The sequence below is a fragment of the Dermacentor andersoni genome, chromosome 11, assembly GCF_023375885.2.
Source record: "Dermacentor andersoni chromosome 11, qqDerAnde1_hic_scaffold, whole genome shotgun sequence".
NCBI classification, from domain to species: Eukaryota; Metazoa; Arthropoda; class Arachnida; order Ixodida; family Ixodidae; genus Dermacentor; species Dermacentor andersoni.
The window spans coordinates 94081837-94099302 of record NC_092824.1 but is presented as its reverse complement, the minus strand read 5'-3'; the positions used below and the strand labels follow the sequence as shown (position 1 = coordinate 94099302).

At 46.7% G+C, this 17466-nt stretch overlaps 1 protein-coding gene across 1 annotated transcript in view; it reads right to left on the bottom strand.

Moving 5' to 3' along the window:
• The window catches only part of LOC126539064 (lysosomal alpha-glucosidase-like), a 61659-nt gene that overhangs the window by 2493 nt on the left and 41700 nt on the right, over window positions 1-17466 (bottom strand). The window contains exons 25-29 of the mRNA XM_072285225.1: window positions 7327-7407; window positions 5866-6153; window positions 4776-4893; window positions 1921-2016; window positions 1031-1356 (exon numbers count right to left, since the gene is read on the bottom strand). Of these exons, the coding sequence (XP_072141326.1) occupies window positions 1256-1356; window positions 1921-2016; window positions 4776-4893; window positions 5866-6153; window positions 7327-7407 (684 nt within the window). The 3' untranslated portion in view covers window positions 1031-1255. The remainder of the gene's footprint in view (window positions 1-1030; window positions 1357-1920; window positions 2017-4775; window positions 4894-5865; window positions 6154-7326; window positions 7408-17466) is intronic.

The window sequence follows — 17466 nt, the reverse complement described above, 5'->3', positions numbered from 1 at the left end:
GCTTCAATAAATTGCTTTAATGTTCCAAGTTAATGTTTGTCCAACTATGAGCTTCCAGCCCCTGAACCTCCACAGCTGTTGGCCCATCACGATGGTAATTTTAAAGACTACATTTCGGCTATATCGCAGTATTTCGTGATCACCACTGATATAAAGAAGTTTGACAGTGTCCAACAGCAGTATGGCAACAATAAACTTAATCTGTCTAATGATTATTAAATATAACATGGTAATATCTTTATTTAACTGTAATGACAGCACACATAAGTGGCCAAGAACCAAAACTGAAAACAAACTACATAGTATTCGTGTAGTGGTGTCGCACAGTTATGCAAAAGTGCACGCACCTATCACAGAAGTGTTATTTTTGTAGTGTTCTTCATGTTTTTATTCAATTATGCCAGAATCATGCCTGACTAGACAAGCTTTCGGCATACCTTAGATTGTAACGCAGTATGTAAACAGTAAAGTCTGCAAAACTTTCGGCACATGCAGCTGCGTACATAACATTTGCGAAACTGTTTAAAGGTATTGCTCATCCAAAAGGGGCACTAAAGGAAAATATCCAGCTGAGATAGATTGAAAAATTAGGCTTCTGTATTAATATGTCATCTGTAGCAAGAACGGAGCTTTTTAAGTACAAAAATGACAAAAATGGGAAATACGAGTGGCGCCACCTATATCCGACTATGGTACATCTCATATGATGTCGGCACTGGCTGATTCACGAAAAGCAGGAATGACAGTGGTTACGTAGGGATGAACGTCAACTCGTCCGTTTTGGCAAGGGCAATTCAAATTGATGAGCAGAGGCGGGTACTTCGGTGGCCTCCTCTATGCAACACAGTCATATAGTATTGGCACACAAAAAACAATTATAGAATTGTTGACGAATAATGTATTGATCTAACTCGACTTAATATTCCCTTTTATTGTTTCTAAGATTTCCCCATTGTCATAGATTTTGCAGCTGAGGGACAAATCTGTAAATTTGTAACTTGGCACTGGGTAAAAATGTATGAATTCATACCTTGGCCCTTGGCTGCTGCATCCTTGTAAAAGCTCTTCTTCAGGACGTGGGCACCATGGGTAGAACTGGGTTAGCCAGTGAACATGTCTACGAACATGTCTAATAGGATGCTTTGACATCATGCAGAGTAGTACTTCTTCTGGCTGAAGTAAGACTATTGCAATTCTGATGGCTTTGGAAACCCAACATCACAGCCATAGGAACAGTCGATGACTCTAGGCTGTTCTAGGCAGTGCAAGACTGCCTTTTGCCAGCTCCTCGAAATAAATTTGGCTGTGCTGACGCTCGTCCTACACGTACGTCACCGGAGAACCACCTCCAAGATACTGAAAAGGGAGTTATACAACAGCCAGTTAAGGGTGTCATGAATATGGGACTCAGCGACATCGAACTTGTTCACTTGTGCACTTTTTTAGACGGACTGAATATCCTGCATGAGTAAAATAATTTCTACGAGAAATTGCGCTATACCAGTGTTTACATTCACACTTGGATGTCTACATTCATGCTAGCAGGCAGGAAATATACTCAACGATCAAATCAAATTACGTGAATAATGCTAGTTAGAGGTGTTGGTGCTGCAGGAATGCTCGAGAGTTTCTGCAGCATGCGCACAATCCAGAGTTTGCTTTTGGAATTCCTTGCCACGAACAGGCAATCTGTGCACTCAAAGTGTGTCGTCTCCACGACACAAAATGCATGCAACATCAAGCCTATAAAAAACGATGCAGGTCTAAAACAACTGTTGACTTGTATTTTTTTTGCATCCTTTTGTGGCACATCCACTAGCACACCAGACATTATTTTACATGGAGGCGGCTCTTATCTCACTGTCTGAAACTAGTCTTTTTATGTGGCCCAAACTTTATTGCAGTTGGAACTAGGCATACCATTAGAAAAGCAGTGTTCCGCCCGGGGTTCTGCGTTGGTCATGGCTGGGAGAAAGAAGCTGCGGTCTGCGTTGCCGTCGACATGTGAAGATCCATCTGCGTGCCTGCCACAGTGCACTCGTAGTCAAAAAAATTAAATTATGGGGTTTTTACGTGCCAAAACCACTTTCTGATTATGAGGCACGCCGTAGTGGAGGACTCTGGAAATTTTGACCAACTGGGGTTCTTTAAGGTGCACCTAAATCTAAGTACACAGGTGCTTTCGCATTTCACCCCCATTGAAATGCGGCTGCCGTGGCCGGGATTCGATCCCGCAACCTCGTGCTCAGCAGCCCAACACCATAGCCACCGAGTAACCATGGCGGGTCACTCGTAGTTAGTGCAATGAAGGATAGAAACAGTGGTAAATACTATGCTTGAGCTGGTTTCGTCTCAGTGTTTTATTGTGCTTCTGGTAGATGACAGCACACAATACGCGGGGCAGCGCACACAGGAGTAGGGTTATTCTGGCAGAGAAAGTAAAACATGTTGGCAACTGGGATCTTTAACAAAAATTTGGACATTTTTGGTCAGAATTTGCGATAGTAATGCAGCACAGAAGGAGTTATACCCCTGTCAAGCGGGCAAGTTAAGTGCACTTATGGGGAGTACACTTCGGGACCTTGAATGACACTTTAGGCTACACAGTGCTAAACGGGAAAACAGAGTGCACATTTTTGAAGATGTAGATTCGAAAGAAAAAACTTTAAAAAGTGATTGTTTAGGTTGTACTATAAATAAGAAGAAACAATCCATTTTTCTCAACAAAAAACTTAAAGATTTTTTATTATAATAATGTTGCATGTCAATGCTGGCCAAGACAAATGCCTAGCCAATCCAGAACAACAAGCGGCCTGTGATGAGGCAGCATCTGATCCTGCTACAACAGAACATGAGCAAGTTCTGTTCCGATTATTTTGTTAAGAGCTGTCCAACAACTACAATGAACTTCTGTGTCCTTTTTTCCTGCATTACATTTTGTACCATTTAAACCAATGGCAGCAAGGCTATGCACTCGACCAGCAAAGTGCGTTCCGTGAACGCACTCTGATCGGAGTGCACTCTTCTGCGAGTACTCTACTTGCAACGTATTGAATTGGAAAAATGCACTTAAATCGAGTGACAATTTCTGTAAGTGCACTTAACTTGCCCGCTTGACAGGGGTATCAAACACCAACTGCATCAAAATTTCACTTTGGCTAAATTGGTTATCAATGAGTGGCATATATGTACTAGTATTGAAGGAATTGTGGCAAAGCTTCAGGGCTAATAACTGTCTAGTTTTCTTATTAACAGCCCTCAAATGGCACCTTACACAGAAAACACACCCATCTGATGGTTAACAAATATGATGCCTATCCCAGCACATTGCCTCTGAGAATTTCAGTGCAGTGCGGGCACTCCCTATCTTACGGGTCATGCTGAGGAATGAATGCTCTAGGTTCTGCATATTTCCAGCAAGCAGTAACGGCGACATTTTTTTGAGTTTCGGTATAAGAAACGTAAACTTTTTATAGCTTTTTTGCGACACATTCACTCATACTTTGCGTGGAGACTGCTCTATACCTGTATTGCCAGTGTCACTATGTAACGAGCTCTGTCCATGATTTCATTTCAGTAGGCTTTTAAGGTGCTTGACATTAAGTTTGTCCACGTGCACCATGTGAACGCTGATAACAATCCAATGACATTATATTAACAATACACTATGTTTTTGTGTCCATACAGCTTCGGTATCCCTTATTCACCACTGCTGGATGTTTAACTTTCCTAAGGATCTACAGCTGTCCCTGTTCTGCGTCAGCTGAGCCAATCCTACAACATCTGCTTATCACCTGTGGCGTTCTCACCTGTGCTCTTGGGACAAAGGAACGACAACACAGTAGTGCAAACAATCACAAGGGCATTTATTGCACCTTTCATAGATCAATGCCTGCTAGCCGAGTTGCTATCCACAAAACATGCCGATGGGCGCACGACAAATCTAGGAAGTCCGATTCACCACGACCGGATAACGAGCGAATAGTTTGCCCCATGCTGGACACCAACGCCTGGTCGTTCGTGCGTACGGTCACGCGAACGGTGGTGCATCCGAACGAGGCCTCGCCAGACGGTCTCACAGAAGCATGGATCGGCGCATGCGCGAAACGTCCAAGCAGCTTGCCGACCCCAAGTCAAAGAGGAAGAGCCTTCTCATTTCCGCGCCCAAGTAACCCCACTGTTAGGTGGCGTTAGCAGAGCCACACTTGCGCCATCTCTCACAATGTACTTCAACCACACTGACTGCCGCGGGCATCCCGCCACGCGGCGAAGCTGCATTACAGGAGACGGGAGCTATGCGGGAAAACAACATATCAGGGGACGCGCGAGCGTCACGCATCCCCACACACCTAATCTCATCCCACTGGCTAATCTGCTGCTGTCCTCAACTGTGTCATGTGGCCTTACACCATTTACATCAACTGTACTTCTCCATTACTCTCTCTTAATCCCAACTAAAACGTCATTACACCCATGTGCTCTTCAATACATACTGTCTTGGTCCCATTTCTGAGAGTCACGCCAAATGCCACATTCTTGTTTCATCACTTGTTACGCAGTCCTGAGGTTCCTTTCAAGTTTTTTGGTCACTGTTCAAATTTTATCCCTGTAGGTAACTACTACTGACTTTCCCTAATCGATGCGTTCCTTTAGGTGATTTCACTGTTTCTTTATTCATTTTTTATTTCTACCTGGCGGGCAGAGATTAAAGAGGCTAAACCACAGTTTTAACTTTAATACACACAAGCATAGTGATTTTTAAAGGATGAACTTACCAGCATTCCTTTGCATAGCCATCACTGAAGTCTGTTCACCAACAGTGCACTGGTACGGAATGGTCTGGGTAAACACTGTGCCGCTTGCACAATGACAGCTGCACTGCTGCAATGAAGCCTACAGACAATCCACCAGTTTATCAGCAGACTGCGGTGCCACTCCACAAAGTGAGGGGATTTGCATAAAAGGAACCCTCACAGACCTCGTCACAAATTTTAGTTAAACAACTGGAAGTTGTAAAGCACTGCCAAGGGAGCATTCTACTGCAACAATTTGAACGGTTCTACAATAGCGAAGATAAAAGCAAATAAAATTGCAAAAGGATTGTGCGAAGAGGTGAACTAACCTCCTCACATTGTCTAGACCAGCCGTCTGCAAGTAAAACTTCAATTTTACTTTCTTCTATACTGGAGCTGAGTGCCCCTATGATGTTTATCTCCTTCAGGCATCAATCATAATAGAGAATTTTAGGTATCACGCACCCAAAGTTGAGGGCACAGACTGCTGGGTGCACTAAGGAACCAAAAAGGAGCACAAGAGAAAGCAAGCAGGGTGTGGGCTGTGCTATTTCTAAAACTAAACAATTCTGTGCATCAAAAATATAGTTTCACTGCTGTTCTTGCACTTTCAGAATCATGATCAGTGCATAGCTACAGAACAGGTTAAGGACATTCATTTCTTCAGTGATGTGTCAAGATTACAGAATGTGGACTCCATGTGATAACTATATATAGAAACGCCAGGTACGTAAACATAGACTGTTTCGTACCTAGCATACTTTGAAAGCACCTATCCAGCTACCTGAAAAATATGTTCTAAGTGGAAGACTGTGCCACCACATGACGATATACTGACACTGAGAGGGAACAATAGCCGTCTACCTTCCAACTTCTGGTCCAATCAGAAGCGTTGCACAATGTATCCGATAAATCACGATTTTCGTAAGTGCTGCTGCTCTTGGTGTACTATCTTGGTGTGCACAATTGTGTACACAGTGCCTGAAGGGGGTGCATAAACTTTGCTACAAAATGTTCAGCCGATTCTCCACAACCACTGTCAAAAGGTCCCCCAGATATGCTCTGTACTTACTGGACCGGTGGGAAGAAACAGCGTCGGCACCGCATCTCGCCGCAACCGCCACCTAGAAGCGAAGCCCAATTCCTCCACCAGACCTGGGTTTAGCGCGTGAGCATTGATGGCGAAATGCCGTTCGCACACGGATATGTGGGCTCGCGTGTCCGATGATGGGAGCCCGATTCGCTCCAGCCATGCACGGCGCAGCTCGTAGTTTTGGGGCACCCGGTGTAGAGGCTTGCTGCTCTTGGTGCAGCCAACGACTATACAGTTTCTTTTCCGAAGTTTCTTGTTCATGTCAGCCTGCACAGAGAGACAATGTGTAATTGAAAGAGAGAGATAGATAGAAAAATTCATCAAAATAAACGGCAATCTCATGTAGTGCTTCTGGTGATGTGCTTAAATTTGCCCGTTACCTCCAAAAATGTAGCAGATAAGCTCGGGGATGCGACGGCTGCATTCCGATGGAGGCCAAATGCACAAACGCTCACGTACAGTGCACTGGGTGCACTTCTAAGAACCCCAAGTAGTCAAAATTATCCCAGAGCCCCACACTATAGCATGGCTCCGATTCAGATCATGATTTTGGCAACTAGAGCCCCAGAATTAATTTTTGTTTTAAACAGACAAAATTATTCCTAAAAGAACTGCAAGAAATTTCCCAAAGATTCTTTTACCTCCCTGAGGTACTGCACACAGCATCCTCAACGAAAAAAATGTTAAAATGTTGACTCTACTTGTTGAATTAGTTGAGAACACTGAATAACGAACAGTGCAAATTGTATATTGAGAAAGACAGCTCTCTCACAATAAGTAAAGTGCTCAATAATATTCTCTGAATACAATGCAGCAAAACCACTGTAAATTACAACATAAGTATGCACGAGTGTCCAAACTTGACAGTAGACAGCGGGACGAGCAATGAAAATTGCAGTGCGGATCAGTAGAACTCGTCCTTCATGATATCGACACAAATTAGTGGGATAGGTAAAGCTTGGGCTTGGGAGTGAATGGCCAACTACAACAAAATTTTAGGCTGCATAAGAAGTCTACATTAAGATAGTGTATGTGTATATAGAAAGCAACCTACATGCAAAATTTTATGTTTCCAATACAAGTGGTCGCTTCACGAAAAGCTAGCAAAAGTAGACATTTTTAATACTGAAACTGAAGGAGAAAAAGAAAGCCGACATTATTAAAATTCGCCAGAAGTGACACATGAACAGGAAAGCACAGATCTTTGGCATGACCACCAACATTTGGTGCCACTCGTGGCTGCCTGCGGCATGCTGAAACATATACACAGACTACAAGAAAAGACAAGGAACTCTTAGATTCTTGGGCAAGTAGTCGTTCATTTGGTGTAAACATGAAAGACTATCATTGAATACCACTCTGTGGAGCAAAGCGTTTCTTTAGGACAACTGGCCCTTAATGTATATAAACAGTATAAAATATATAAACTGTGCAACTCACCTGGGTTTCGGAACTGTCACCGGATTCAGGAGGTGGAGAAGTTGTCGGGCTCTGTGATGCCTCCTGCTTTGCTGCATGCTTCTGCAAAAATAAGAGCAACTATTCAGACGACTGTTAGCTTAAAATCTGGTATTTTGCCGTCATTTCTTGACAGGCCTCAGCATATGTGGTGGTTTTCTGGTGAACGTTCTTTTCAGCTGTCATTGCTGACCGAGTTTACAGCTTGCAGTGACATTTTATCAACTTGCTGATTCAACGCAAGGTATTCAGTGGTTTTCTGAAGGACCCTTTCCTTAGCTGCCACTGCTATAGCACTTTCTTTTGAGCGCTTTGTACTGGAGCAGTATTCTCAGATGATCACTTTTGCAAGATTTCGCGTCACTCGTGCCAAACACGCCAGCATCTATGGGTGGCTGCATTCTTGGCACTGTGCTAAAACAGCAAAAGTGAAGTATCTTATCTCAAAACTGATCACCTCGAGCTTCATGCTTCTTGCTCGCTCCAAAAGTTGATTCAAGTAACAATGTAAAAAAAAAAAAAAAACGGAAGACACTTTGTCGAGACTAAAGTGTAAAACGGCGGAAGCCTGACACCATTGCCAATGGCGATTTGTTGCGTCGGAAACACCACAGAAGCACACAACTCGGTGGGATCACACGATGCATGAAGTCGACTGTCCTGCCCTGTGGAGTGTTTAGAGCTTGTACACACAATTGACTTGTATTTGCTCGGCTTGCCGTGGCAAGATGGCGGTCAGGGCGCTTCCGAGCTTTATTTGCCTTGGTACCCGACGATGCAGCACGTCGCTTCAAATGCATTGCCACTCTTGGTTCGGCCCGTCGCGTCTCTGGACTCTATGGTTTCGGACGCGCCTCGCCGCCCTGATGCATGCGACGTATATGCTCAGCCTCTCTTGGGTGCCGCTTGCGTTCAGTGGCTGCCACACGTCGCGTGTTGGGAGACACTGGTTTGGCGAGACGAGGCATCCTTCCCACATGATACCGCAAAGTAAACTGCTGCCACCATCGCTGCCACACCACACCCAAGCAGACGGTCGCCACGTGCCTCGTGACAGCGGCGTCAGGCCACACAGCAGCCAACCGGGAGGCCACCTCAAGCACTTGACGACAGTGACGTCAGAGCACACCGTCAAACACACGGCCGCCACGCGTGTCGATGTGACGAGTCATCCCGCGCGGCGCTGAACCACCCCGACACCCGCACTTGACGACAGTGCCGTCACGACACAGAGGAGACCAAGCAGGAGGCCAGAAAGCTGCGACAGTTTCTGCTAACAGCAGATGACCTTGACAATGAGCCATTAAAGGCTTCCGCCTTAAGTTTTTCACTCTCAGGTTATGGATAGAATGGAAGATTCACATACTTTTTCCACTGACTTTTGAAGCATGGGAGGTTGAAGAAATGAGCATAGTGCAGTAATGGAACTAGTTTTGAACAACGAGTCAAATCAGTATAGTTAGCATCATTGCTGTTAAAACGTTGGTTCGGGGCAAATCCACTTACAGTATACCGTTGATATACTACAACCTTGGCGGGGTCTTGAATGATTTGTAGTTCCAAGGTTCTACTGTAATGAGAAGTAAAAAGCTAAAAAAAAATGGGCTGGGGCTTAGCTAAGGTTAAGCCTGGATATCTCGAAGCGAAAAGGTTCGGTGATGGTTATGGTTTAGCTTATGGTTATGCTTTATGATTTAGCCTATGATTATGCTTACGGTGTAACGGCGTGCCTTTACCTCTTCTTCCGTCGTCGTGCCGTCACTCTGATGGCTAATGGCACTAGCGGCTCGAAGCCGCTTTTGAGCATCTTGTCGTCGTCATTTAGCCAGACGCTCCTCTCGTTGCTTGGGTGTTTCACTAGCTTGTTTGGCTCTGGCCTTTTCATTCTTCCTTCGCAACTGCTCAGCAATTCCCGAACTTTCACCATCTTGGCTACTCTCAGCTGACATGGCCGAACGTCGCTGTTCAGCTTCCTTTTCACGCCGTTTAGCGAGACGTGCCTGTCGTACTTCTGGCGTTTCAGACTCGGCTTTGCTGCGTCGTTTAGCGAGACGTTCTTCTCGTTGTTCGGGTGTCTCGGACGCTCGTTGAGCTTTCAGCCTTTCATTTCTTCGCTCCTTTTCAGCCAACACCCGTGGTAGCACTTCTGTATCGGTAGTATCACTCTCTTCTCCTTCCATGTTGAATGCGCACGCCTATTCTCTGGCAAGCGGTTATATTGTCGGCCTCCGCGACAAACACGCGCTTGCGGCGAACGTTAAACGATGAAGCATAGCGCGCGGCAGCGGCGAAAGGTCAGGCGACGGAGTCGGCGGCGGCCATCTGTGCCGTGCGTGACGTCACTCGTGCTCCGACATACGCCGGCTCGCGCGAAGCGCGGTGTTGACTATAATTATAGCGCAGTGAAGCTTTTCGCTTCGAAAGCGCATTGACGCGTGTTTGATATGCAGTTATGACAGTAGCACGTGCGAAAATCATGCGGATACCAAAACTTCTGTTAGCGTTTCCGAGAAACGCTGTTCTTAATTGTTTAGAGATCGCTTGTAAGTACAGTGTGTCCGTAAAGCCATGGTGTCTTTTTGACCGGTCACAGGAAATCAACGAAATAGTGTGCAACAGCTGCAATTTGTAACCCGAATAACGTAGATTAACACCTTACGAACTGTAGCCTTGTCGAGCACATGTACACGCACGCACAGATTTTTTTTTTTAATGGCTCCTTACTCGTCACTTACCGATGGCCTACCAGAACAGTGCTTATCCTACCGATATGTTATTCCTATGTGGTGGCGCTCCGTTGTACACGCGACGATATTCACGTTGAACTTTGGTCGCGGATTCGGATTTAGCAAGCCACAGAACACACCGAACTTTCCTCACATGTGGACTGGCGTGGACTGATCCACTGCTGCGTCATCACCTGTGTGCGCACACCCTTGCACATCACACTACGGAACCTTGTAGAATTTCACTTTTGGAGAACATTTCACATTTCTATCTTGTTTTGTTGCTTTCTTCTGACAGGTCAAAAGTGCACTATATGACTTTACGGACACACTGTCCACAGTACACATTTTCATCGGGAAACGCCTCACTCAACGTAAACGAGTGGCGCTCAAGCACAGCAGATATGTCCCACCAAATCCAGAGTTCATGGCACATACTACACACGGAACCTACTCGTCCTGCGCGAAGTCTTTCTCAAAGCACTTGCATGCACCTCCACACACGCTACCGTAACCCGCGGAGGGCCGTCTCACCGCTGCGAATCGACGCTGCCAGGCATCGCGCTTCTTGGCTAAATATTCAGCGCGCTCCTCGGCGCTCATTGCTGCAATTCGACGCCGACTCGCTTCGCGTTGTCGAGCCTGCATTCGTTCGCGTTCTAAACCACGTTTCGCCGAGTATCGAAGACGATCCCGTTCCCTTCGACGCTTCTTTTGAGTCTCTGTACCCTCCGCACTAAGGCTTGCTGAACGGTACACTTCGTCCGCATTCAGAACACGCTTCGGCTCCATTTCGTTCGGGTGAAGTCGTTTGGGTGGTTTAGGTTGGTGCAGCTGGCCAAGATGGTTTGTAATTTTAGCCAGTTTGTTTGAACACTGAACTACAGCGGCTCTGTAACTGAACAACACGCAGCACCACGTGCCACCGAAAACCGGACGCAATCGCATTAGAGCGTTTTAGTACAGTCGCGTGTGTCCCCGCGTCGCCAAAGAACCGGCTCGCTTTCAACTTCCGGCGGCAGCGGCGGCCAATTGCTTCCGGATGGATGGATGTTATCAGCGTCCCCTTTGGAACGGGGCGGTGGGTTGCGCCACCAAGCTCTTGCTACTATGCTGCCGAATATCCCACCTAGGTTAAACAATGAAAAAAGAAAACACTATGAACTACCACATCCCAATTTTCTGATCCCCTATTGTGAACTGTGCTTTTGTACGTCTCCGTCTTTTGTCGTTTCCCTACTTTTCTTCCACCAATCCTCCAATCGCCTCTTACTAATGTCTATTGCGGACCTGTTTGCTTTACCACTGCTGCCGCTGAACCCAAGGGCTTCAAGGAGGCCAGTGGTGCCTAAATCGACCGCTGGGTAGACGTTTTCACATTCTAATAAAATATGCTCCGTCGTTTCCCTAGCTTTACCGCAGCAAGCACATGCTTCTTCTTCCTTCTTATATCTCGCTTTATAGGTGCGTGTTCTAAGGCACCCCGATCTCGCTTCGAAAAGTAATGAGCTTCCCTTTGAGTTATCGTAAATGGTTTCCTCACATGTCGGCTAGAGTTACTCTAATGTCGGCGCGTTGATAGCGCCGACATGTGGAGGGGTCTGCTAGCGAGCATTCTCGCGGGCCTCCGAGACGATAACAGATGCCACGGTAATCTCAGAGGCCAGAACACGTGATCCAGGTTGCAGGCACGCTCACGAGACGTTCATTTGAGGGATGGCCAGCAGTTTGTGCGCAGGCGCCAGTAAGAGCGGGCGCGAGAGAGAAAATCTGGGGGCTTTTGCTCCTTGACTCTGCCTAAAAAAATTGGCTGAATGCTTAGCTTGGTTAAGCCTGGAAGATTGCGAAAGCAATACCCTGCGCTCCTCCTTCTCTTGGGCTCTCTGCTTTCGTCTCGCCTCGTTGCATTCTCCCTTCTTGGCTGCATACTGCTGCACTCTTCTTTTAGCAAGCCGCTCTACTCTCTGTTCCAGCGTTTCTTCACCACGGCGCTTTCTTCTGTTGAAGTTGTAGCGTTCCATACTATTCATAGATACAGCATCGTCACCATTTGAAGCATCCATGATAGTCTCTTCGGCATTAAGAGCGTCCATGAAACTTGTCCCCGAACTACTGGTTGTCTCCATAGTTTCGCTACCGTTAACACCACTCATTAAACTTGGCCCTGAACTTGTAGATGCACCCGCATCAAGCGATGTTGATCGGCGTGCTCGCCACGCTGCTGCATACGCACGTTGTTTAGCTCGCCGTTCTTCTGTTTCTTCAGCACGGCGCCGCCGCTTGGCCGCAGCAGACCGTTCCAGCCTCGCCTTGTACACATCATCCGACATAGCGCAAGGCAGCGCGCCGTCCACTGCGAGGAGCCGAGCTGTAGCCCCATTTATCCTCCTAGCGTGACGTCACACCAGCGAGCGCCCTCTCTCGGTAGCGGCGCAGCAGCGGCGCGCAAGGCTTCGCCTTCACCATCGATGACGCGAGCTGGGGCCGCGTCTCTCGGTCTGGCGTGACGTCACACCAGCGAGCGCCCTCTCTCGGCACCGCCGCAGCAGCGGCGCGCAAGGCTTCGCCTCCACCATCGATGCCGCGAGCTGGGGCCCCATCTCTCGGTCTGGAGTGACTTCACACCAGCGAGCGCCCTCTCTCGGTAGCGCCGCAGCAGCGGCGCGCAAGGCTTCGCCTGGAACAAGGCGGAATTCTCTTAACTTTCAAAGACATTTCTACCTATTATAAGGATAGCGATCGCCGGTACCCAGCCCCAGCTAAAGGACTGGGGAAAGCGAACGAACGCGTTCTACTTCGCTTATACACCAACACAATGCTGTGCCCGGCAGTAATGAAACATTTTGATCTTGCGATCACTGGCAGGTGCCAACACTGTGGCGAGGTGGCTGACACTTATCACATGGTGTGGGCCTGCCAGCGAAATTCGGCTCTCACCCCCCACCCCAACCCTACCCGAGAGGACTGGGAGGCGGCCCTGCTTGGTTGCTCAGACCTTCAGGCCCAAAAGGCCTTGGTCAAGAGGGCCAGGCTGGCGGCTTCGACCAATGGGGTCCCGGACTAGGGACTCCACCTAGTATGTAGCGCTCCTGCGCGAGTCCACACATCTCTTTCTTAATAAATGCTTTCCACCACCACCACCATCGATGCCGCCAGCTGGGGCCCCGTCTCTCGGTCTGGCGTGACGTCACACGGTCACGTGACGCGCAGCTGTGTAAGGAGGCGCCACGACCACCGATGGGCCGAAAGTGCGAGCAGTATTGCTTTCGCAATAAAAGCAACTACCTGAGCGCGTGTTGTAGCATTTGTCCCCTAGACAGCGGTCGAGTTTGTGCTGGAAGCAGGGCGGCCCGTGGTTTGGGGCCGCGGAGGCCAAGCGGGCCAGGGTGTGTTTGCATAAAAAAGTGGCTGTCCGCTGTCGTGGACAGCCGATCTTATACACCCCTGGCACGTGCAGGCTTCGGCGAGCCAACACCCACAGAATAGTCCGGGTTCTTGCTTTGGTGTCCTGGGGGCGCCGCCAATAATGGGAAATAATGACACGCACTTGCTACAATTAGAAAAAAACACACACAATTGAATGAATGTAATTACGTCCAGCAGCCAACTTGTGACGCAAAATTCAGCGCTATACCGCGCCCCACGTGTACACCAGTCAAAACTTTGCCTCTGTAGGTACATCGGACAGACTTTCTCGCGCCTGCGGCGGCGGTGCTGAGTCAGTCATCGTCACCGGCGGCCTTTCAGCCACTTGCGTTCAAACGCGGTTGTTAAGGCGCTATGCCATATATTTTCAATATATGCGGCCCGGGCTCTACTACGGTCGCTACTGCTCCAACACAAACATCTGTGATGTTATTTACAAGGTACTTCGCCGTAAGGCGCGGGAAAGCTATGATCCGCCGCGACTGACATAGCACGAGCGCCGCATGTGTGAGACAGTCTGTGCGACACAGCGGTCGCCAAATCGGGCGTCGTCAGCGTCTGCTGCTTCACCATTTTACCGCGCCGGCAGCCAGCGTCCAACGCCTACAACACGCGCCGTGTTGTAGCGTTGTAGGCGAAGGAAGCTCCTCCGTAGTGCCTAGGCAGAGTCATTATTCAAAGAACAAAAGCCCCCAGAGTTTCTCTCTCGCGCCCGCTCTTACTCGCGCCTGCGCACAAACAGCTGGCGATCCCTCAAATGAACGTCTCGTCGTCGTCTGCTACTGCGGCAACGCGCGTCGCATTCCGAATTCCAGGCGGTAGACGCGCTGCTGGAGGAAGCTTTAAAACTCGAGGGGGCAAACTACAATTTCCGTATTCAGATATGTGTAAAACGCAAAAACACCTTCATTAGGCAACGCCTCTGCCAATTTGAAAGAAATCTGTTGCAGCTGAGAGTGAAATTAGCAAATGTGTAAAACAAAAGAGAGAGAAATGAAAACAGGATTTTGTATTTTTAACGGAAATTCGTAATTACCTCGGCACTAAACCCAGATTGCGCAGTCCTGTAAACTGCACCCGTTAGAGTTCATCCCCAGGCAGATAAATGTCATATATAAATTTACAGCTTAGGTGAGAGAGATGGAGAGAGAAATGCATAAAACAGCTAAGATGAAATTATTGCGACGTTTACAACATTTTTGCAGAAGTCCTACTCAGCGCCATATTTCAGATGGTGGGATTTTACGTGAGAAAACCACGATCTGAGTATGAGGCCCGCCGTAGTGGGCCCGGAGTCCGGATTAATTTGACCTGTGGTTTTTTAATGCGGACCTACATCTAAGTAATTATAAGCGAGTGTTTTTGTATTTCGCCCCCATGGAAATGCGGCCGCCGTGGCCGGGATTTGATCCCGCGTACCTCGTGCTCAGCAGCTCTATACCTTATATATACGAAGCGTCTTCGTAGAGCAGGAATACAAGTAACATACCTCAGGTACTCCGAAGCCAGTCTGGGGATACTTATTGCATCACTTTTTCTCCAATGCACGAGAGGAAATAATACGTCGACATTGCCGTGAGCGAATGCACCATTCACTAGACGGCTTTCCTATTTTTATTGAGAGGACAATTTTCAGAAGTAGCTGTCTCTTCTTGTAAACCAGTTTAAGATGCGGGCACCGCTCGGTCGGCAAGTATGACAGTGCTAAATTAATTTTATAACGACACTGTGCTGTATAATTTCTCATTAAACTTATAGGATACTATAATTTGTGGAACTGTGCTCGCTGAAGCCGGAACTAATGGAAGCGCTGGGAGCCGAATCCATTTAATTATGGCAGTCTTCAATAGAAGTACGATTTCTTAAAAAACACATAAACAAGATACACGGCGAAATTAATTTTTTTTAATGTTAGCAAGGCGCCAAAAAACGTTCCCCGCATATTCTGAGCACTGTTTCTGCTAACGTACTACTAAGTGTCAAACTGCGAATAGTCTCAACATATACTTGGGAGCTTTAGAAGTGACATTCCTTGGAAGTTTGTAGGCCTCAAGTGCGCAACTGCAATATTTACCCCGAAGTCGAAAATTTTTCAGTGCAACGTGATCAATTTTGTGAAACGGCTAATTTCGATCGTGATTTGCACCCCCCCCCTCCCTCCCTCCCCCCACACAATAACGCCTTCAACTTTACCAGAAAAAGATGCATAAAGGTGCTCTTAGTAATGTGTAATTAAAAAAATGTTCTGTTTATTTATTTATTTATTTAACTTTACCATTACCATTATTTATTTAACTTTACGAGAAAAAGATGCATAAAGGTGCTGTTAGTAATGTGTCATTAAAAAAATGTTCTGTTCGAAATAAAACTAAACAACTCGGTGCACATTTGCGTGCACAATGACTGTAATGTACCGGCTTCGATCCAGGCACGAAGCTACGCCTTGTGCTGTGTCTAAATCGTGGCGCCTATGACGTGTTTCTGGCTCCGCAATCACTTCCGGCGCATGCAGTCCTCAAAAAGCACAGCCTTCGAGATCCAGTGTTTCTGCAACACGGAGGCGACCGTCGCTGGGGCCTGGATGTGGACACGTCATTCTTAAGAAACGCCTCGGCTAATGTAAAACTTCTCTGCTACACATCCTTTATTCGGCCTACACTTGGGTATCCATGTATTGTCTGGAATCCATTTACCGAAATTAACATGAAAAAAAAAAACTTGAAAGCATACAGAGAGAAGCAGTCCGACTTATTTTTTTCTAAATTTTCGCAGTATGATTCTCCTTCAGAACTCACAGTAACAAATGGTATACAGTTGTTAGTTTTACGGAGAAAAAAAAATGCGCTTTGACTTTGTTTTTGCACTTATTAGTAATAACGTAATTATTGAGCCATCAATATATACTAAACCCTTAACTATAGGCACACCCGGCACCACAAACTCCAAACTTTAACCCCATATTTTGCACGTTCTGAAGTGTTCAAGTATTCCTTTGTTCCACAACTATTAGCAAATGGAACTCGATGCCGTACCCAATTGAACATACTACTGATTGACATGTGCCATTTTTTGCTTGTGTCTATTCGAATGGTTCTGTACCTGCTTGGACCTGTGCAAAGTCTGCAGCATTGTATAAACGAATAAAATGGACAGGCCATGGCTGACCGACTGGCAGCGCATCGATGGTGACAATGAATAGCGGTCGATTTCAGCTTAAAAGAATTGCTTGCCTGACAGTATCGCGATGCTGTTCAACTCAAGCATTTCAAGGTTTCTGCACACGAATATATCCTCTTTGCTTTAGGTGCACATCGCTACCATTGCACATACCCAGAGTTTGTTGCATAACGTAGCTTGCCTTTAATTTGTGAGGTAATACATGTACGCGTCAACACGTGCATATTCATGAGCGATCAGACAAAGCACATAACGCGCTGCTGAGGCACTGGACAGATTTTCACCACTCATTGCAGCATCCAAACTGAACGTCAAATGTGTCACTCTGCACAGTTTGCAGTCATAAATAATTCCCACGTGAAGCCCAGAATTTTTCGATTACGTTTATGTCAGCTGGCAAAGCCCAATATGCACACGTTCTTGTAGGATAATAAATCACGTTCTCTCAGCCCGACCATTACACAATTTTGACACGTATATCTGGAGCACCCAAAATAATAAAAAAAAACGTGAATTATGATAAATACTTTAGATAAAACATTACAGCAGTTTCGCTTTTTGCCTTGCAGTGGGACTTTCTCTGGAACTCCTAACTCATTCTTCTTATGCAATAAAAGTGCATCCTCAACACTATGTAAAACTTTACAACTATTGCTGTCACTTCATGATAATGGGCGGCTCGTCACAAAGACGACATACCATTGTTTCTTTGAACATGAGCAAAAAATCTCACACGAGATCGCTGACGACAGTGCCGTTATCAGACCTCCAGGATCAGTGTACGTGTGAAATG